Raw genomic sequence first — 22,614 nt, 5'->3', positions numbered from 1 at the left:
CGAACGACGTCTCTTAAGGTATTGAGCCAGTGGAAGGACAAAAACAAATCCTGTGATAGCGGAGGCGGGGAGGGGGACTGCGGACATATGTCCTGTATTGGATCGAGTGTTCTCCAGCGACCAAGGGGAAGAGAAGACAAGGCCAGATGGCGGGAGACTGGTAGGCAGATCTGAGGTCGCTGTTGTGCAGCAGCACTCGCAGCTGCGGGGATTGACGGAGGGTATAACGCGTTGGAAATGGAGTGCGATGGTGGCATCAACGAGCTTAGGCCATGATCACATCTCAACGCCTGGGCGTCTCCATTAAGCGCGCAGTCGTTTTTCACCGACCCAACGCGGCGGCTACAGTCCACAATTGACTGGTTGCAACGTCCCCAGACCACAGCTGAGCGTTGCCATAGCGGAACGCGGCCCCCACGTGATCGGCACGTGCGCGTGACAATCCCATCCACAAATCCCTTCCGGGGTCGTCGGCGCAGCCGCTGGGGTCAGAGGCGGCCGCTTCCGGCCCGAGGCGGCGATGGCGAACCGGACGGTGAAGGACGCTCACAGCATCCGCGGCACCAACCCGCAGTACCTGGTGGAGAAGATCATCCGCACGCGCATCTACGAGTCCAAGTACTGGAAGGAGGAATGCTTCGCGCTCACGGGTGAGGAGCGCGGCGCGCGTTTGACCGTAGCCGGAGCCTCGCTCCTTCCGCGCGCGCCCCGCAGCCGCCTGCGGAGTTGCAATGGCGACACGCGGCGGCGGCCTCTGTGCCTCTGTGCCTGGCTGCTTCTGTGCCTGGGTGCCTCTGTGCCTGGGTGCCTCTGTGCCTGGGTGCCTCTGTGCCTGGGTGCCTCTGTGCCTGGGTGCCTGGCTGCCTCTGTGCGTTGAGTGCGTTACGAACTTTGCGCAGCGGTTAGCGCACTGGCAAAACGTCTCTTAGGGCCCAACATAGGGTGACGAATAAAAATGAACCGGTCCTGGACCTCACCCCTCGATCGACTCGGCCTTAAATGAGTACTGTAGCAGGTGCGGTTTGTAAATATCCCCGCTGAGTGGGGAGACAAAGGCGGCCGGGCCGTGGTGCTGGCCACCCACCCCCTCGTGTGCCGTGCCGGCCTTGAAAGGTGCTCGCCAACAGCATTCGCCACCAACAGGTTGTTGAGGCATCGTTGCTCTGTGTGCTTGTGTTGTGTTTCTGCTGCGTGTATTCACCCCGGTTGCGCCTCGCGCGTGTGTCCCGGCAGCCGAGCTGGTGGTGGACAAGGCGATGGAGCTGCGTTTCGTGGGCGGAGTGTACGGGGGAAACATAAAGCCCACTCCCTTTCTGTGCCTGGTGCTCAAGATGTTGCAGATCCAGCCAGAGAAAGACATCGTGGTTGAGTTCATCCGAAACGAGGACTTCAAGTGAGACATCGCAACAAGTTAACCGTGTAGCGAGGAGCCATAAGAGCAGATGGTGGGAGACTCGGGCAGATCTATGAGGTCTCTGTGTGAGTCTATGGGTCTCCATGTTGGTTATCTATGTGGTCCAAGACCAGATTAGCGGTTAGCGCGCTGCGCTAAAAACCCGGCGAGCCGAGTTCGATTCCCGCTCTCGACCAACAACGGCAGTGACAATTATCTGACCCCGTCCTGGGCCTCCCATAGGTCGACTCAGTCTAAAATGAGTACCTGATGCAGTGTGTAAACATCGCCCACTGGGGAGGCAAAGGCGGCCGGGCGTGGTGCTAGCCATCTACCCCCACGTGTCCCGTGCCGGCCTTAAGAGGTGCTCGCTAACATCACTTGCCCCAACAGTCTGTTAAGGCTATATGGGGGATCTTTCCCTTGTCTAAGACCATATAGGATCTGGCGGAGGGTGGTGGGTATGGTGGCATCAGCGGCATTGGCCATGATGACAATATTGATCTTGAAGTGCATTTTTTGCGCCTCGCTGCACATTTGGAAACATTGCTCGACTTAGTTTACCGACGAAACAACAGTCTAAACGTCGTGTCCTCTCACCGCTTAGCCTTTCCGCTTATTCCCCTTGCACTGCTCCACCTTGCAATTTCCTCCCTTTCGTTTCTCTCCCCCCTAAGCTCTTACAACAATAATAATAACCTTGCTAAATTCAAGAAACTGTGTTAACTCTTTATCTATTGTAACTTTAATAAGTGCTGTTTATTACTGGGCGCTTAACATGTGCTCGGCAACAGTTTATATAAAAAAAAGCTTCCTAAAATAATTTGTAAATTTAAATGTGTCGCACAGGTATGTGAGGCTTCTGGGAGCCATGTACATGCGGCTGACTGGAACCCCCATGGACTGCTACAAGTATTTGGAGCCACTCTACAACGATTACAGGAAGATCAAACGACAGGCACGGAGCGGTGGTGGGTTTCTCTAACTTGTGGTCAATCCAACGTGAAGCAAGAACAGCGTATTGAATTCATAATACATTTTTTGGGTCAGATCGCCACGTGAGTAAAATGTGTGGCGTACTCTTCCACCCAACGCAGTCGATTAATAAAAGTTGTCACGCCATGAACACAAACGTGTCGGTTTATTACTGCTTAAAGCAGCACATTGGTAGTGTCAGAGAGTGGTTTCACAACATTTAACAACTGGGTATGGATGTTTCGCTGGTAGTTACAACCGGCATCATCAGTCAGTTGCCAGAATTGTAAAAAATGTCCTCCAGTCTTGGGCTTTAAATAGGTGGTGTGATGTCTTTAATGTGCACCCACAAGGGAGCGATCTGACACAAACATCTATAATAGATCATAATGTTTGTCATGAAAGCCTACATGTTAAGTTTAGCACTTTGAAAGTTGTAAGTCAACGTGTTGTATTTCACCGAGATGATTATAGACCTGGGGAAAGAGACGATGGGAGGGAAATCTAAATTGGAGCAGTGAGAGGGTAAGAAGCAGAAAGAGAAGACGCATTGTGACCTGCAGTCCAGCAGTTGAACACAGTATTGATGAAACAAAATGGCCATTGAGTCCTCGACATTGGTGGAGGAATCAATAAGTGAAGTTCATGGGAACAGTAGACGTGGTAGCGATAAAATAATGAGTGACAGGGAGGCGGCTGACTCCCGGTGAGCGAGTGACTGGAGTGAATTCGTAAGCACTGGATCATCAGTCGCCCTGAATACTTTACTATGAAAACTATCAAGTGGAGAGAGGTAGGAACTGTGTGCTACATACTCTTAGGTTTTTTCGGTAAAGTCACGTAGGTAAAAAAAAAATAATGTGTGCTCGATCTCAGATATGGCACACCACATTTACAACTTCAGCTTAATGTGTGCTCTGTATGGCAGCATTAATAAATGTTCGAATGTGGTAATTGACATCACTGGCTCAGCGCTGTTAACAAGAGATGGGCATTGTTTAATATGTGTGGACCACATGTTGGGAACCACTGCCTCTACCCTGTGATGTAACCTTGTCATGTTTGTGCTCCCAAAGAATTTGAAATGATCCATGTGGATGAATTCATCGATGAGCTGCTGAGAGAGGAGCGGGTTTGCGACATTATTCTGCCCAGGCTGCAGGTAAGACGGCTGTGTTGTCCGAGTGTCTTGCAAATTGCATGGGAAGTTCAGTGATCTGGTCCCTAGCATTTTTGACTGCAGATTATCTGTCCTCTTGTCTGGAAAGGGAAACAATTGTGCAAAGTTTCTTAAACCACACCCTCCCCCACTCGCTCATTGATTGGCAGGTTGTGTGGTGGGGTAAAGTGTGGGTACACCTACCTCATGTTTCATTGCTGTACATTGATTTTTTGCATTTGTTATTTTGGTGACACTGGTCACTCTTGCAAATGAGTCTCTTCCTGTTTGCTTCAATTTCTCACCTGAATAACATCTGGTAATGCAACAGCTTTTGTTGCGCAAGCCTTACTGCTGATGAGACCCAAAATGTGTAAGCTGGTCCGGAGTTTGCTTACTTAATAAATACTGCTTGATAATGTTGGTCTGGAAAGTCAATAGGCTGATCTAATGTTTGTATTTATTTGGCGAAACAAAATAAACTTGAAATCTCCCAAGAAGTCTGCCCAGTCTGGAAAGAGTAGGCCAAAGTATCCTCTGGAAGGCACAGGTAATTGCAGGGCTGCACTTCGACCTTTTTATGTTATGTTCACATTCTTAAAAATTATATATGAAAATCATAAAAGTGTAATAACTCATACTGTTTGGGTCTTTCGGTAAAGTCGTGTAGATAGAAAAATAATAAAAATTCACGACGTTTCGATCGTAACACAAGCAATCGTCTTCAGGTGAAAAAATAGAGCAGGAGAACTGCTGAGGTAGGAGAAATTTCGTGGGAGAGCTGCTACAGCAAGAGGTTATATAGGTTTGAGAAGGGTGCAACCCAAGTGGGCGAAGCTAGAGATGGAATTTGCATGTAAATGTAAGATCGGAGAGCCTGATACACCTCACGACTAGGTGCTGAAGAGGCGTCCATTGTATTGATAGAGATTAGCATGTCACTCTGTAATTTGCATATAAATGTAAGATCGGAGAGCCTGATTTTCCTCACGACTACCGAAAGACACAAAGTATGAATTCCTGCAGTCACGACAGCTAAGTCAAAATGTAATAACTCAATGAGGCAATAATTATACATGCTTCCAGACTGTTCAGAGTTTTCCTCAGGGTAGTTATCACGTTGTTAACTGTGGTATTAACAGTTAACAATGTCATTTTGACACCAATTATCCTTTCAGAAAAAAAGGATCATGTGGAATGTTTAGCAACTTTTTTTAAGATTAACATCATCATTGCTATGAGAAAAGGCCCATGCTGTATGCAATTTGTTTTTTTTATAAACACGAGAACAGTAACCATGGTAGTAGCAATAGAAGAGTGAAAAGGAGGCAACTTACCACCGGCGAGCGAGTGACCGGAGAGTCTAGATTTGAAGCTTTCGTGACTGCAAGGATTCATACTCTTAGCTTTTTTTCGGTAAAGTCACGTAGGTAAAACAATTAATAAATATATAACAATGTCTCATCACAAATAACTCTCGCTACAGTTATTTTGCTGTGCCTTTTTACACCTAATGAGGGAGGCTTGTGTTGCCTCCGAAACGTCGTGATTTAATTTAGTTGTTTTCATTTATTTATTTTATTAATTGTTTTACCTACGTGACTTTACCGAAAAAACCAAAGAGAATGACCGGAGAGTGTTGCATCATCACTGCCCTTGTAAGGAAAACATAAAATACCTACTCTTGGCATTGTGTGTGGTAGATTTGTATGCTTGTTGTCATCTTCCTATATATAAATGTCAATTTTTGTCTGTCTATCTGTCTGTGTTTTCACGTGCTTGCGAGGGATTTGGCTCTCAAACGGTGGGGTTTACGTAAAAAAAATTGCCAGGTACCACACCGTAAGCCCCGCGGTTGGCAAGCGCTATTCCTTTTTCACGTCCGTCACCTTAAAATTAGTTTCATTAGCAATTTTGTGCGATTTTTCGTTATTTATTTATGTAGTTTTGTCGCCCGCCGCGGGACAAAGCACGCAATTGCGCATGCGCGAAACGCTGACAGGAGTTTCCCTAGCAACGCACACACGATCGCTAAAAAATGTAATTCGCGTTAACAATGCTTAAAAAATATACACACAACGCTGAGGTTCATTCTTCACAGTCTTATGTCCCCCCCCCACCCCAATGCATGCAGTTACTGATATAAAGTCCGTAGATATTAATATTATAGCGCTTCCATAGCATTATTGCAGCGCGGGTGGGGAGAGCGGCCCAGCCCCCAGGCTGGCAATGTGTCACCTCCTCCGGCTGGGAAATCTAGGCGAAACAGCAGGCTCTGCACGGGACTAGGCCTCACCACGGCAATGTAAAGTACAATTTTATTTAATCTTTTGCTAATAACTCAGGTTCATTGTTTACTATTATGAAACAAATAAGTTGGCAAATATTACAATAATAATGTTTGTATGCAGAAAACGAATATTTCATTATTAGGTTGCTAAATATTTCCCTTTTAGGTGTGTTTTTATGACGCTGTGACAGTGTACTGCCAGTCTGTGCTGTGGCCAGCTGCCTGCTGTTAATGTCCGTGCACTCGCACTCTATTATCTACACTGCTAATTTTATTTTCGCCCATTATGAGTATATGCCAGTCTATAATCAGTTGCCTGCATTTTTACCTCACTCAGTGTACTGTTCAGCCTTTCATGTCGACTGTATCCTGCTTTTCAGCTGCTGACCATATTGCCAGTTTTTTATGTCGACTGTAGCAATGCTTATGTCATTGAGTCGGCGTACTGGCAGTCTATAATTTAGACTGTAGCCTGCTTCTCAACTTACCTGTGCGTATTGCTGCTCTTTAATGTAGACTTATTTCACCTTATTTCTTCAATGCATTTCTATTGTATCGATTTGCTCACATCACGCTATTTACTGAAACGTAGTACTGCGATACTGATAGCTGTGCCATCATCGGGGATTGCTGTGCACGTCGATGTGTGTGTGTTTGAGTCCATATGTGTGTGCGTGTAGGTCAATGCTTGTGTGTAAGTCCATGCGTGTATCTGTCTTTTTCGAACGGACAACGCCCAATGTGTGTGTACGTCTAAGTGTTTTTGTGTGTATCAGTCGCTGTGTGTGTGAGTCGATATGTGTGTGTGTGTCAGTCCATAGTGCGTGTGTGTTAGTTGCTGTGTGTGCGTGGCACCAGTGTAAGTCGATTTCTTTGCGTGTCTGTCGGTCCATGTGTGCATGTGAGTCCATGTGTATGCTTTATTGACCTGGTCAAGACCTATGATACCATCAGTAGGTCCTGGCCTCTGGGTTGTTCTTCATTCTTTCGTAGTCCCTCACACTTTGCTCACGATCCTTAAGGACCTTCATGATGATGAGCGGCCCCGCGTAAAACTACGTGGCCGTGAGTCAGAGCCATTCCCTCTACATCTTGGGGTGCGACAGGGATGTCCTCTGGCTCCCATATTATTTAACATATATTTTGACCACGTAGTTCGTGAACCCTTCAATGGCTGTACCAGAGGAATTCCCATCTGGTACAGATACAATGGGAGGCTGATCGATGCCCGGGTGCGGTCAAGGGATGGCCCCCTATTGCTCAACCATGTTATGTATGCCGATGCTCTGGTGATTGCTGCTCACTCAGAGGAGGAGTTGGAGGCGCTGCTGCTGAACCTGGAGCTTGCCACTAAGAGGTGGGGCCTCACCATCAGCCCCACCAAAACTAAGCACCTGCCTGGGTATTTTGTACCATCGCATAATCCACCCCCACAACTCACAATTGGTGATGGGGCAGTTGTGGAGAGAGTGGAGAGTTTCCCATACCTGGCAAGTGTGCTCATGACCGGCTGTGGTTTAACAGCAGAGGTCTCACTCCGAATCAGTCGAGCGGCATTATCTTTTCATCGGCTGCATAACGCTGTGTGGAAGCTACCTGGTCTCTCGCTCCGAATGAAGCTCCAGGTCTTCTCGGCCATGGTAATTCCCTCCCTTCTCTACGCTTGCGAAACGTGGACTCCCCTATTGGAACATCTTCGCCGGTTAGAAACATTTAGGCTGGCCTGCCTATGATCCATCCTGGGTTTAACCAGGCTGGATTGTGTGAGGAGCTCACAAATCCTTGAAAGATCTGGACAAAGTCACATTGGTGACCTCCTACGACAGGCAAGGCTGCGTTGGCTGGGCCATGTAGCCCGCATGCCCAGCCACCGCATGCCTAAACAGCTTTTGTTCCGCCGGATTGAGGGGGATAAACGGGCGCGGCACGGGCTAGAGTAGAGATGTAGTGATGTGGTACAGGAGGATGTGGAGCTCGGTGGACTTGTCGATGACTGGTACCAGCAGTGTCAAGATCGGCCTCTGTGGTGGAGGCTCGTGAAGGATGCTACTGGGTAGTTGGAGGCAGTCGCCCTCCTACAACAACGGAGGGCGGAGGAGCGACGCTCAGAACAACGAGCGGAGCACCGGGTGGCTAAAGCACAGCAAGTTGGCACAGTAGGGGGGGCCTGCTGACGTCACGCATCCCCCCCCCCACCCTCCGCGTAGGCCGTGTATTAATCCAAGTCTCGGGCGAAGCCGGGTAGTCAAGCTAGTCAGATATAAGTATAAGGTGCATGAGAGGCTGTTTCATGTTGTGGCGGTTGCTTGTGGTGGTGGTACAGAAGCGGTTTGTGCTGGAGGTGGTGGAGGAGCTGGAGGTGCGGGTGAGCGCCCTGGAAGAGGATCTGGATGGAGGAGAATCTAGTGATGAAGATGAAGATGATGAAGACCACCATGAAGCTAAGAGGGTGTGCCCCGCTCACTGCACTACACACTGCAGCACACACACACGAAAAATCCCTAGCACAGGCAGAACATTCATGATGACTGCATGGAGTTTGTCTGGTCTCCCCTCACCCCCCGTGTTCTGCATGGGATTCCTCCGGGTTCTCTAGTTTCCTCCTATAGCTAAAGAAATCCACAATGTAACTGGTATTGTCCAAACATCCCAATTATGAAATTTACTTGCAAATTTCTCAATTGGGAAAACACACAGCAGCAACACGACCATACGCAAACTTGTGACGACCCTCCGTGAGGCTTTCCTGGGTAAACAAGCACAATAATACGTGCTATCAACTCTTGAAGGATTATGAGTCAACCCCCAAACCTAGGATTTGACATCGCAAAACTTCGGATTGCGAGCTGCTCGCTGCAGCGCCGAGCTAGCTGCTTGGCGGGTTGCACCGAGGCGTTGACGCTCACTCCGACGTGTGGCAGGTGGAGGTGGCCCCGCTGCAAGACGTGGAGCGCCGGAAACACCGCGACGCCGAGCGGCCACGACGCACGCCCTCGCCGCGGTTCCGCCGCAGCAAGACCCCTCCACGCAGGTCGCGTGCTGCCCCTACTCTGCACACCCAAACAGGCCACACGCTCTCTCTAATACAGACCCATATAGGTACATGCTCGCTCAAATACAGACCAACATAGGCCACTCTCACTCCAATACAGATCCACATAGGCCACTCTCACTCAAATACAGACCCACAAAGGCCACTCTCACTCAAATACAGACCCACATGGGCCACTCTCACTGCCAACACAGCCGTGTACACGCTCATCAGTGTATGTACTGTCTGTCCACTACAGTTGCCGCCGCTAGCCACCAGCCGGCGCTATTACACTACACGTGTCATTGTGTTTTCAATGCGTATGCGTGTCTGTAGTTAGGGTATGTGTGGGTGTCTTGTGTGTTGGGTGTGGGTGTATGCATGCCATTTCATGTTTGCTGTGTGTGTCGATTGAATGTTATTTATAGCACGCATCTCTACATGCTATATTTTTTATATCTTTTGTCAATGACCATGATGTTTCTGAATCATAGAAGGTAGTATGTTATAGCAGGAAGTGTACCCTCAATTTCTATTCTTCAAAAATACTGGTGAGAGCTCAGAACTATGGCTGTGTGTCCTTGGTGTATCGATTAATGAAATATCCATATGTGGTGCATTCGTGGCTTGTTGCTCATCAGAGCAGATGTTGGGATTGTGTGGAATTGCATTTGCATGAGTGCTTACACAGAGTACGATGTGTATTTTTGTTTGATTTCAGACGGAGCAGATCACCAAAGAGGAGAAGGTACGTCTCTGTCTGGGCTGCTGCTTGGTGATGTATCTGCTTCCCGTGGTCTCATGACTGCATGTAGCGCAAGAGGTAGCATGTGGAGGCCCGATTACTGGAGACAGGGAGTAGAGCGGTCTCCATGAGTCCGGTAACCAAGGGAGAGAGAAGACCTAAGGTCAGATGGTGGGAGAAACTGTTAGAGCAGATCTGGGGCGGTGATCCAGCGGGAGCGCATTCACCGCTTGTTGCAGAGCTAACGCTGTTCGAATCTGGCAGACTGCCCAGGTTAATACTGCGGTGTGCTTTAACCGTAAAAATATTTCACGTCGTATACTTCATAGTAGATCTTTAAGATCACATGATGCCATTCTAAAATAGACCATTGTGTGCTGCCGTAACGGTTGAAATTTTCCAAATTCGACAATCACACTGAAGATTACTGAATTGGTAACACGGAAATCATGGCCCCCTACTGACAGGCTTAATCCCGCTTTCAGGTTACGTGTCGAGTCACTTTGTGCCGCACAGGGACAAGCTGCCATTAGCTGGTTCCCGAGGCTAAAACGCTGCTTTCTGGGATGTTTTGTTCCGTTATGGGTGCATTCTAAATGCAATAATTATTATATGAATTATTACTATCGTGGAGGTCACTGTGTATCTACTGTGCAGCAGGTGAGGGATCTGGTGGAGGGTAGAAAGCATTCGCAATGAGGTCTTCTTGGTATGGTTGATGTTGATGTAGCGCAACAACTATAATTTTACATTGAGGTGGTTAAGCCAGATAATTGTCAGGAGTAGCGGAGAGGATCATGACTGTGATGCTCCCTCCTCCGTATTTGTGAATCGACCAGAGTAGTTCTATGTTCCATGGTTCTGTTCTGTGTGACCACAGTCGCACACCGGAGAGTTTAACATGTTACACGTGTGCATCAAGTATCTGCATCTGCCATGGTTTGTACGTATTAGGTTTAGGGTTGTAGCCCATATGGTTTGTGGACGATCGAAGCAAGGGAGCTTCTGCGTGGGGTCTGCAATGAGGTATTTGTCGCAGTGGGGTGTAGTGGCATCCACAGCTTTGGCCACGATGACGTACGTTGATCTTGAGTGAAAAGCGGGATTAGGAGAGCAGGCTGCTGCGTGGTTTTGTTGTTGTTGCGATGACGGTGAAGCGGATTTGTTCCTGTGCCGTCCCCGCAGTTTGTCCCCCCGGCGCGAACGGCACCGCAGCAAGAGCCCCCCCCGGCGGCACCGATCGCGTGAGAGGGAACGGCGTCACCGGTCAAAGTCGCCCGGTTCGTCCGCCCCCACTCGCACCACTCCTCGCACGCACACACTCTTTGATTAGTGGCCACATCACGCATGTGTGTGTGTGTATGGGTCTGGCAGTTGTTGCTTGTAAATATCAGTTTTTTTGGAAGCCTTTGAAATGTCGTTGCCCTGACATTTACGTTAAATTAAACTTCCCGGGATATGATTATAAGAAGGGTGCCGGTGTCAGGGTCCAAATTTTAAAATAACAAGGCAAACTACTCGATTGGTAAAAACCCAGAGATTGTTGCCCCCCTGCCGTGAAAACTGATTACACTAGTAATTACTTGTTTTTTTTCCATTGACAAATTGAATACATTATTGTAGTGTGTGTATGTTAATGATGGTAGCGCTGTCAAATAATGGTGAATACTGAGCCTTGAGAGATTCAGAAGAAGTAATGTTTTATATCCTGCAGCTGACATTATCCACAGGACAACCACCATTCATTTTCCCACATAGTGGTATTTATTTGAACTCAACCTTCCGATTGCGAGCCGCTCTGTCTACCGCTGATCCACTTGGCCAGGTTTATTATTATTAAGGAACACCTACAATAATGTAATAATGTTGCCATAAACACATTACAATCGCTGCACTTTTGGTCTGATATATTGTTTGTTCCGTTGTTCCTATGCCAGGTCAACATCGCAGCCACCGCCACCGTAGCCACTCGCGCTCACCAGATCGGTGAGGCCTTTTCTCATGTGCTGTGTGACACCGTCAGGTCTGAAAATTAAACGTCAAAGTACTTTCACCAGCCGTTTTGCTACAGTGATGCGCGTTGTGTGTGTGGCGCTGCAGGTCCAAGAGAAAGAGCAAGCGCAGTCACAAGGGGGAGTGACATCGCAACGTCTGGGCTGGGTGCGAGAATCCAGTGCTGGGGGCGGTTCAAGAGACAGACTGCCTGCTGCCCCAGAGTTTTTGGTTTCTCAGCGGTTTTTACGCTGCATTCAACTTACTAACGATTGCATAAAGTGGCACACATGGTTTCATTACAAGTAACTGTCGTACAAAAGCATACGTAGAATGTTTTAAGTGTTTTTTTGTACCTTTCTGACAATGCGGTGAATCGTAATAAACATTTGGATCAACGTGTATGTAGTGAATTTGTCTTACATCTATCTGAAAGTGTAAAAAGCAGTGAGTGTAATGCAAATCACTCTCCAACATTGCTTAATCTGCAAGTGTGCTTTGGTCCATGTTTAGATTTCAGTTCGTCACTTAATGAATGGAACCTGTCACAATGTAGAATATTTTTGCTTTAAAATTGTGCTTCATAAATTATTTTTTTTCACAAAATTAAAATGATGTGATACATTTTAATCCTGTTTGTGAGTTGGCTACAAATTCTGGTAGGATTTGTACAGTTTGTATTCATCCTAACAATGAGCAAGCAAATGGTAATTGACTAAATATTGTTTAATAAAAAAAGTTAACTGAGTAATGGATCCCTTAACTTTTTGTTTTAACAGTTTGATAAAATGTGAAGAGCCAGCCACTAGTCTCCACGTCTCTGCTGTATTAACATAACCTGTGTTGCCGGAATATTTCATATCTAGCCCTGGCTGTCTTGAGGGTCGTATTTTACTCCACTTTTTTCCCTTGAAAACCTCGGCCAGTCTCTAAACTTTCCAGAAGCGTCTTGCCAGCTTTTCGCAGCGTCGGGCGATATTGCAATGTGTTGCTCAATTCGAATTTATGCCAAGATGCCGACGCATAATGGCCTGCTACTCTTCTTCTTGGAATGGCATAACGGGAAGGGGCACGTGGCGAGAACGGATTTATGGGACGATGGCCAAGATAATAATGGAAGTGGCAGTTGAAGGAATGAGGACATTTGCTGAGAAAATGGAGCGATGAAATCAGTTGTGTGCACAGATGCTGTGTCCGTTACAGGCAGACCTTGCTTAGCGTGACCCCGTAGAATGCGGATTTGTTATTGCGCTCTGCCCTGGACAATTTTCTTTTACGATATCTAAACTGCTTGCCAGTGACAACACGCAGCAGCACCGGCGAAGGAAATGTACTCGCCCCTGTCATTCGCTCAGCCAATGAGAGCGACATATGCTCTTAAGCCGCCCCCACCACCTGCGATTCGATTATCACGATTCATGAAAACGATAAAATTTTGAGGAATCGGTGTTTTTTTTCAATGGTAGGAAAGTGCGTTTAGCCCCGCGATAACTCAGGAGACCTGGGATAGAGTCGCCGGCTCCAAAAAGAACCTCACCACAGACATTTAGACTGAGGGCATCATGAAGCCCCTTCGTTGAGCTATCATTTGTGGCCAGGTCGCTTCTGAAAAAGAGCTATATGGCTCAGTGGGCCTTGCCTGGTAAAATAATGTGTTCAAATTAAACAAGTTCATAACCATGAATATAAGAGATGCAGGAGAGTTGAAGACATCAGCAGGGGTTGTCCTCTGGGTCAACTTTACAATACCATGGGAATTTCCACCATTGGCTCGGCTATTAACAGATGACCACAGCCTCGTGCTCATTTGAGCAGGAAACAGCTGCTCAAGTGTGCAGTGTGGGGGGGGGGGGGTGCTCCATGGCTAATGATGTTGATGATGATGGAGCAAGGAGGTGGAGATTGAGCGAGCAGGAGCCAGGCTTTTTGATGCCCTCTGTGGACACCAGGTGGCAGCAGCAGCAGCAGCCCGAAGAGTCGCGCTGCCCCGGGTCAGAGCGAGGGGTCTCGTGTTTGTGTCTGCGAGACTCGAAGGGGACCTGGGACACTTCGGGGACCTTGGTAGTCCAGGGGACCATGTCGGCCTTCAGTAGCGACACGAGCGAGGCGCTGCTCCGAGGCGGCAAGGGGGGGCAGGCGGCGGCTCTGGCGCCTCCGACGGCCCCGGACGAGCTGCGCGGCGTGTTCGAGGTGGAGCGCAGCGCGGCCTTCGTGCGACTCCACAGCCTGCGCACGGTAGCCGCGGGGGCGATGTGGGGTGGTGGTGGTGGTGGCGGGTGATGTTTGGTGGGTAACGCGGTGATGTTGTGGATGCTGCGGCGAGGGTGGTGGGAGAGGAGAGCTGCAGGGAGGTGGAATGCGTGCGGTGCGGGTGACTGAATTAGAGGTGACGAAGCGAGGGTGATGTGTGGGGATGACCACGTGGCGGGTGGGTGGTGAGATGTGTATTATGGTGTGGTGGTGATGAGATGAGGCTGACGAGGTGGGGGTGACGAGGTGTGGTGATGTGGGGGTGACGAGGTGGGTAACGTGGTGACGATGCAGGTGGCGCTGCAGTTCCCCGACGCGATGTTGGGCGACGCGGCGCGGGTGGCGTGGGCGCTGGAGGAGGAGAGCGGCGCGCTCTGCTTCGTCCTCGGCGACTCCACCTACGGCAGGTGCCGTCACTCAGCTGCACTGTACACGCACTGCGCACACTAAATAGTTGCACTGTACACAGAACCGTCCCGAGGGTCACGGCGAATAGGGGCCCCGGGCCCCGCGCTTTGGGGGGCCCCGCGCGCTTTGGTATGGGGACCTCCAGGCGACGCTTCTCTACCCTCCACTGTTGTTGGAGGACGACTGCCCCAAAGTGCCCAGTAGCGTCCTCCACTAGCCTCCTCCATAAAGGCCGATCTTGACACAGCTGGTACCAATCATCGGCAAGTCCACTCAGCTTCACATCCTCCCATACCGCATGAGTCCATCTCTTCTCCAGCCCATGCTTGGGCATCCGGTTGCTGGGCATGCGGGTTACATGATCCACCCAACGCAACCTTGCCTGCCGGACGACCTCACTGATGGGAAGGTGTCCAGATCTTTCAAGGATTTGTGAGCTCACAACCCAGAATGGATCGTAGACAGGCCAGCCTGAAAGTTTCAAACCGGCGTCCATGTTCCATTAGAGGGGTCCACATTTCGCAAGCAAAGAGCAGGGATAGCTTGACTGTGGCTTCGTGTGGAGTGACAGCAATAGGCAGTCACATAAATGTATTATGTTCCTCGACTGATTAGCAGTAAGATCTTTGCCGCCAAACTGGAACTTGTCATAAGCACACTACCTAAGTATGGGAACTTCGCAATTTTATCCACAACTGTGCCACCTATCATCGGAAGTTGAAGGGTTGGCGTGTATGATGACAAAATACTCAAGCAGTTTGTTTTTGAAGGGCTGATGATAAGTGGCAAGCTCTAGGTTCAACAGTAGTCTCCAACTCCTCAGAGACAACACCAATTACCAGATCATCAGCATCCATTACATGGTTGACCGTCATCACTTGATCACACCCACACACACTACATAACACCACACACTCTGCAAACTAAATATATAATGCTGATACGCAAATTACGTTATTTCCCCCCCCTTTGATTACTTATTTGAATTTTCCTATGACACTACTTACTCTCGGCCTCATTCACCGTTCCTAACAGCGCCGTGGCTGACGCCGTACAGTGTGAACGTGTCACACGAGCGCAGGTGGTGGAGCGATTCTGTAGTTCCCCTGCCTCATGCCGAGCGTCGTCTCCCCCGGCAGCTGCTGCGTGGACGAGGTGGCGGCCCAGCACGCCGGGGCAGAGGGCCTCATCCACTATGGCCACGCCTGCCTCAGCCCCGCGCGCCTCCTCCCCGTGCTGCGCGTGTTTGGCCGCCGGGAGTGCGACGCGTCGCGGTGCCTCGCGGCGTTCCGCGGCGTCTTCCCGTCCACGGCGCAGCGGGTGGTGGTGCTGGCCGACGTGCAGTACGAGCACGCCCTGGGTAGGCCTCGCGTCCTGTCGTCGGTGCTCGCGGCCTGGCCCTCTCAGGTCATAAGTCAAAGCGATTTTCTGCTCGAAATGAGCATTGAGTGCAAGCCTCCAATTAACATCCCTGCGCTGGTGATGAAATCCGTATTCATCTGGCAGGGGACAGTTTGTCCATAGGACAACCGTCGTTGACTTTCCCACGGAAGTGGCACTCATATTATCAACTCTGGAGGGATGGTTTATTGGACATCTGTGAGAAAGAGCTTCATAGCTAATCGGATTCCTGTCTAAATACATTTTCTGATTCTGATATGCTGGATCACTCCCAACCAGAATTTAAACTGGCAACCTTCTGATTGTGAGTCACTCGCTGTACCATCGAGCCGCCCGGCTAGTATTAAGGGACGCCTACAATCATAAGCCTCACTGAGCCTCAACACTTTTTTCAAGAGGGCCCTGCCAAGGTTTGCAGTAAGGGGTGATGAATTGCTACGTGTATACCAAGCAAGTAATTTGCAGCATAATTTTGTTTTCAAATTTGACATTTTGAACATGATTCCATAACACGGGATCTCTAAAGTTTGTTTTTGCTGAACCAGATGAGAACTCAAGAGATCAAGGGTAGTCTCAGTTGCAAGAGTGACCTGAGTTACCAAAATGACAAAAGTGAAATTAAAGAAAGTATTGAAACAAATAGAAACAAGAACAAAAACGAGCATCACATGAGAAATGGAAAATATATTGCAATGCAACATTAGGAATTCAACAGTAATAGGGTGACTTTAGTTCAATAGTGATTTTTAAATAGACCAGGATACAAGAAATCAGATGTAGTTGCAGGTAAAGTTATCATAAGGAATCGACAGTTCAGTATGAATTTGTGATTCAGATGGTGCGAGAGTAACAGGATAGAGTTGAGGCGATGGGTTTCCAGATGTTGGGGGCATTCAGAGAATGAGAACCACGTGCGTTCTGTGTCCTTTGTACAATGCACTTTAGTGCTGTGAGGCACCTTAAGATTTTGAGGGTTTAGGTCCTGAATTAACATTGCATCGGTAAGGACTGAGTGTTTATGCATTAACGCCCAATGGCCCAATGAATCTCCATTTAAGTTGAAAGAGGTGATATTGGAGGAAATGTTATTTAACTTGATGCATGGATGATTCCATTGAGCCAGTTGCCCGGCTATTTTACAAGGGGAGAGATAGGTGGTGCTTGGAAACAGCAGCAACAAAGACAAAAAAACCCATAAGTATTGCAAAGACCGAGAACAGAGTCCTTCAGGAATATTGTACAACTAGATCACACTGGTGAGTGAAGTAGTTTGTTTTCCTCCCAACTGGACATCTGTGAAAAAATTCTTTATAGCTTATCGGATTGTACATATGTTGAACTTCTTTCACACCGTATGTAGCCAACCGCGCTAATTGGAGGTGCGAATTCCTCCAGTATAAATCAAAATTATGATTCTCTATACATACATTGGTGTATCGGCAGGTCGCGTGTGGGTGGATTTTGTAACAAAGAGTAAGGTGAAATAAAAGATAAGAGTTTCAGAAATACAAAGTCGGTTGCAGAGGTTGATTTGTATCTGATGTCAGCATAGTCTATGAGAGGCATGGAGGCAGCAGCTCCCATATGTTTCTATGTAGAAGATGAGGAACAGAATTTGTTTATATACAAAGTCCCCTTTTTATAAAAATTATTAAAAATTTGCATCGTGAGGTTTAAAGTTGAGATGGGAATCGAGCCAAACCTCAAGATATTTTTACGAGGAAACATTTTCAGTTGTTGTGCTGCAGACAGTGGTGATGGAGAAAGTGCGATGTCTCCGGCTGTCAGAGTTGGGGCTCATAACGGTCAAACATTGTCTTGTGTTAGCGTGCAGTTGGGGATTCAAAGCTATCCAGTTGTTTTGCATGGTTGTATAAAGTCCTCTTGTAATTGTGGTTGTGCATTATCTAGTGAAAATCCTGGGGTATTGAGAATAAAGTGGAAGTGTAGAAAGAGATAGATTGATACTATATAATTTATATAGTTGAGAATAGAATGGAAGCATGCACAGAACCCTGTGGAACATCTTTGCGAGCGAAGCAGATGGCACCTAGTATTTTATTGTCAATACACTTGTAGTATTAGCCAGGGTGGTCTTCCGGATTTAAACCACGATCCGCTACAACTAGCGGGGAATGCGTACCGCTCGCATGATGTCGACGCCCAAATGTCTTAACTTAATTCTGCTAAGGAGTGGTATTTTTATGCAATTGTATTTTACGTTCTCATCTGTCCTATTGTTGACGTATATGTTTTTATAAACAGTGGATTAAATAGGTAAAGACGCAGCCCTGAAATTACTTGATAACACCAATGCTGGCAGAAGGATATCCACTTGAGTGAACGCTAAAGAGTATTTGGCCTACTCTTCCACGCTGACCAGACGTGTTGGAAGAGGTAGGCATACCCACACTTTCTCCCATGGCACCCACTGTAGAACTGAATTATACTGCTGGGTGCACAGATGTCAGAGGGTTTAATAAACTTGCCGCATTGTTTAAATTGTTGCGCTGGATAAGGAATAGAACCAGCAATCTCTCGATTCTAAGTCTAGTGTGCCAACCGTTAAACCACGACAGCCTTAAATATTGAATATCAATGCAATTGCTGTTTAAACTCCAAAACTGACCATGTTTGCAAAATGATCCGTGTGCCATATTAATAGTGAACGTGTGTTCATACAGATGATCTGGAGAACATCCTTGGTCCAGAGTACCCTCATGTGCGGTTCGCTCGAGTTGAGTCTCAACCTGCGGATCAAACCCCAGAAGACGTGCCGCCGGCTGAGGACCCGTGTCGCACGGACGGCACCGAGCGTGCATTTGGCCGCCTGCTGCTGGTGGAAGCTGGCTCTCGGCTGGTGGATTACAGCGTTTTCTACATTGGCAGGGAGAGCATCACCCTGACTAATTTTATGATGAGCTGGAGCAATTGTGAGTTTTTTACGTACGACCCAGAGAGCGGAGAAAGCCAGAGGGCTTCGGCCAGCACAAGCCGCCTGGTGAAGCGGAGGTACTACCTGGTGGAGCGGGCAAGAGACGCCGGCTTCGTCGGGATTTTGGTGGGCACCCTGGGCGTCGTTGGATTTTTGGAAATCATCGAGCAGCTTAAGCGTGCGTTGGCACGCGCTGGTAAGCGCTGGCAGGTGTTCGTCGTGGGCAAGCCCAACCCCGCCAAGCTCGCCAACTTTCCAGAGATAGACGTGTTCGTTCTGGTCGCGTGCCCCGAGAACTCGTTGCTGGACGGCGCGGAGTTTTACCAGCCGATAGTGACACCCTTTGAAATGGAGGTGGCCTGCAACCGGCAGCGCCCGTGGACTGGAAGCTTCGTCTCAGACTTCAGGGAGCTGCTCCCAGGTTTGATGCCATTTTAGACCCATAGGCCGGTAGTTGTGAAGACACGTGATGCGTTTTAGATGTGGTGTAGTCGTTTTGTGTTTTGCCAGATGTGGAGTCAGACATTCACTTTTGTTCCAGTCTTGTAATTGGAATATATTTCTACATATTTGTGATTTTGGCCTGGTTTTTTTGACAGCGTGAACAACTACATCAACTGACCTGAAGAATTACAAAATAAATAAGCATGCAATATGCTTTCTTGTCATATCTCCACGTAACAATGCAAGGGTTTTTTTGCCCATCTCATTGGCCACGTGGCTTTCAGGAAGTGCATAATTTCAGGAGATATTGGTTTGATACAAGCAACCTCTTGACCAGTTCTGAAATTTAGTGTCTCAAGCAATGCTGGTGAACTGCCAGATGTTGATATGCAAGGAACCTTTCTTGTTAGACATGGGTCCTAATTTGACGAAAAACGATATTATACAAATTAGAAAACAATCACACTACAATTATGCCTATCTTTTGTTGACTATGCAAAGGAATATGACTTAATTATAATTAATACAGTCATGTAATTTCTTGACAAAGCGACGCCTAGATAAAAAACAGTATGTGGGTTTGAACGTCACAGACATCTTACTACAAATAACTTCTGCTTGCAGGTTACCCACATCACGTGCCACTGCCAGAATCGCAAGAGGAGGAGGAGGGAACGGAGGGAGACGTGTCTCTAATCACTGGAGCAATAAGGTGTCAATCGCGGGGGGTAGAGAACCCCACGGACATGGGACCCACCGATGCCCTGCTCGTCCGAGGTCACAACCTGCAAGTGGCGCCCAGCCAATCGGCAGGTACAATTCTGCACAAATGCAAAATGCAGATACAGTGGTACCTCGGTATACGTCGTTAATTCGTTCCAGAAGGTAGGACTTATACCGAAAATGACGTATACCAAAGATTTTTCCCATAAGAAATAAAGGGAAAGGAAATAATCCATTCCAGAGTATAAGAAATTATATTTTATATGGCATATTGTACATTAATGGGGTTGTATAAAATAATTTAGACACTACTTATCACTAAAATGCATACATAAATGTAAATAAATGCATAAATAAATTAAAATAAATTGAAATAAAAATTAAATTTAACATCACTTTACCTTACTGAGAGGAGTTGATAGCCTATGAGGATGGTGGTGAGGAAGGGGAGGAGGAGATGTTGTTTTTTGGAAGGAGAGTCCCCTTCCATTAAAACTTTAGGAAGCTGAAATTCTGGGGGTTTTTCTCTTTCTCTTGTCTGTCTTTTTTCTTGACTTGGACCTGGTTGAGGCTCACCAGGTTTGAGGTTTAGTAAAAACCTGTCCATTGAAGTTTGTTTTTGCCTTTTATATAAGAATGTTCGTGAAGTGTGACATTGTCTGGTCATTCTACACAATACTGTTACGGCTTGTTAGAGCTTGTTAGAACCGTAACAGTATTGTGTACGCGGGTACTGTACACGGTGACTCATCCCCACCCACACAAGTTCTAGCAAGCGCGTCGTATCCCAAGCAAGACGTATCCCAAGAAAGTTTTTTTCTCGTCAAAATACGACGTATACCAACTTCGACATATTCCAAAGCGGTCGTATACCGAGGTATGACTGTATGGGAAATCTTTTATCTTGCTGCTCCAGGAGGGATTTTGTTCGTCGTGATAGCTACTCCACCGCTACCTCTTGTCCCCACCCACCACTACTGCTGCTGCTGTGTCTGATTATTTCTTCAGTAATGAAGGTGCATTGACTGACCGTGTGTGCGGTCCGCAGCTGGTTACCTGGCTGCCCGTGACTGGCAGGGCCTGGACCCGCGTCTTGGTCAGACGCGCGTGTCGCGTGTACAGCAGGGGCGCCGGGGTGTCGCCATCGCGTACGAAGACGAACACAAGAGCGCGGCGACGTAGCAGCACGCGCCACGATGAGGCGGTGCCCGCTATGGCTTGACAGCGTGCACCACGATGTAGCGGCGTGCACCACGACATGGCAGCGTGCACCACGATGTAGCGGCGTGCACCACGACACGGCGGCGGGTGCCACGACTACATGAGACACACCCTGCCGTCGCCGCACGACAACGTCAAATGCGCCACTGCCTTGGAAAGCAACATTTTACACATCCCATCAGCGACGCGGCCTGCTGGAAGGGCATAATGCATATGCATAAAAGCGTACTTTTATTTTGCATGCGGAGGGGTGGATTTGTGAAGACGGTGTATAGTCTGCTCTCTTGTAGCTGAAATGTTTATAAAATATTGCAGGGTTGATGCAATGGCAGTAAACATAATCGATTATTGTTTTTTAATCGTGCAACTCTTCTTCTTCCTAGCGTTGTTCCCGCTGTGGCGCAGGGTCCGCTTTTCGGCATTGTCTTCTCCATTTGGCTCGGTCCAGGGCATCTTCAGGGGATGCGTTAACCGTCTTCATGTCTTCCTTTATTCGGTCCATCCATCGCTTCTTCGGACGTCCGCGTGGACGGCGGCCCTCTGACTCAATACGCACAGCAGTCTTGGCCACTGATGACTCTTCATTTCGCATCACATGGCCGTACCACCAAAGCCTTGCCTCAAGCATCTTGTCCGCAATGGGGGCCACACCAAGTCGCTTCCGAACGTCTTCGTTCCTGACACGATCCCATCGAGTGAGCCCGAGGCTCCATCTGAGCATTTTTTAATCGTGCAACTAAATCGCCTAATTAAACATGTTTTCAAAGATTAAACTTTTGTAATTTTGCGTGGAATAAAGCGATGCCAAACACCAAGCTAATGTGCGATGTACTTTTGAGGCAGTCCTGTATAAATTGTACATTAAAAAGTAAGATCCCTTACATACCCGTCCGATTATGTTCTAGAAAAACAACCCAAATCTATTTATGCTAAATATGCATTTTAATTTAACGAAAATATACATGTAAATATTGGTATTCATTTTACATTCTATAAAAATGGCATATATTTGCAAATTTTGGTAAGTTATTGATGAACGGTATTCCACTTAAAATTTAGATTGGACCTCCCCTAGATCCACTCAGCCTTAGATGAGTGCCTGATGCATGGTGTGTAAACATGGCCTTCATAGATGCTTGCTGACCATACTTGCCTCGACAGCCTGTGTACACACATGCGCTGATTTCATTGCTTGAACTTCCTGGTGGACTTTTCCTGGGATGCTTTCCATTCCCTGGCCCAAGCCCACTTACAGAAAAGAGAAGTGTTACTGTCTCTATGCCTCTTTGTTTCTGTCTTCGTGTCGACGTCATTATGTCTGTTCTGTGCCTGTATCGTTTGCATCTCTGTACTGTATGTGTCTGTCACGGGCGAGCCTACCATAAACCTGGGACTCGCAGCTTCTCATATCTCGCATGTTCCCACGACCCCTTCATTCTTAAATTTATAAGAAGAGCTACTCCTGGTTGACTGTTTCCTGCCCTGAGTGGAGGACTGTCTATCCCTCATGGTGAGTGGAGACAACCAGTCCACCAGACGTATTCCATAGAGGTCTGGTCTGTACCGGCCCAGCTCCCAACTGAGGAATGGCAGCCTCTCCTCTGCAGTGAGTATTTGGCTATTCTATGTGGCCAGCTGCAGTGGATC

General features: G+C 47.8%; 2 protein-coding genes across 2 annotated transcripts; both read left to right on the top strand.

Annotated features, from left to right (window-relative positions):
- The first annotated feature begins 468 nt into the window (after positions 1 to 468).
- PRPF38A (pre-mRNA processing factor 38A) lies at positions 469 to 11,985 on the top strand. The gene is made up of 10 exons (XM_061567576.1): positions 469 to 650; positions 1,234 to 1,393; positions 2,243 to 2,364; positions 3,445 to 3,530; positions 8,141 to 8,266; positions 8,739 to 8,848; positions 9,570 to 9,596; positions 10,779 to 10,873; positions 11,531 to 11,579; positions 11,694 to 11,985. Exons 1-10 carry the CDS (start codon positions 521 to 523, stop codon positions 11,731 to 11,733), a joined length of 945 nt encoding a protein of 314 aa, XP_061423560.1. The 5' UTR covers positions 469 to 520; the 3' UTR covers positions 11,734 to 11,985.
- Positions 11,986 to 13,464: 1,479 nt separating this feature from the next.
- Positions 13,465 to 22,376, top strand: DPH2 (diphthamide biosynthesis 2). The gene is made up of 6 exons (XM_061567618.1): positions 13,465 to 13,820; positions 14,130 to 14,242; positions 15,383 to 15,603; positions 18,329 to 19,000; positions 19,648 to 19,836; positions 20,795 to 22,376. Exons 1-6 carry the CDS (start codon positions 13,515 to 13,517, stop codon positions 20,926 to 20,928), a joined length of 1,635 nt encoding a protein of 544 aa, XP_061423602.1. The 5' UTR covers positions 13,465 to 13,514; the 3' UTR covers positions 20,929 to 22,376.
- Positions 22,377 to 22,614: the final 238 nt, after the last annotated feature.

The sequence above is a fragment of the Lethenteron reissneri genome, chromosome 39 (assembly GCF_015708825.2).
Source record: "Lethenteron reissneri isolate LAM-NWPU_2019-01 chromosome 39, ASM1570882v1, whole genome shotgun sequence".
In the NCBI taxonomy this organism is placed as follows: Eukaryota; Metazoa; Chordata; class Hyperoartia; order Petromyzontiformes; family Petromyzontidae; genus Lethenteron; species Lethenteron reissneri.
The sequence above is the reverse complement of the archived record's forward strand: the minus strand, read 5'-3'. Positions and strand labels throughout refer to the sequence as shown.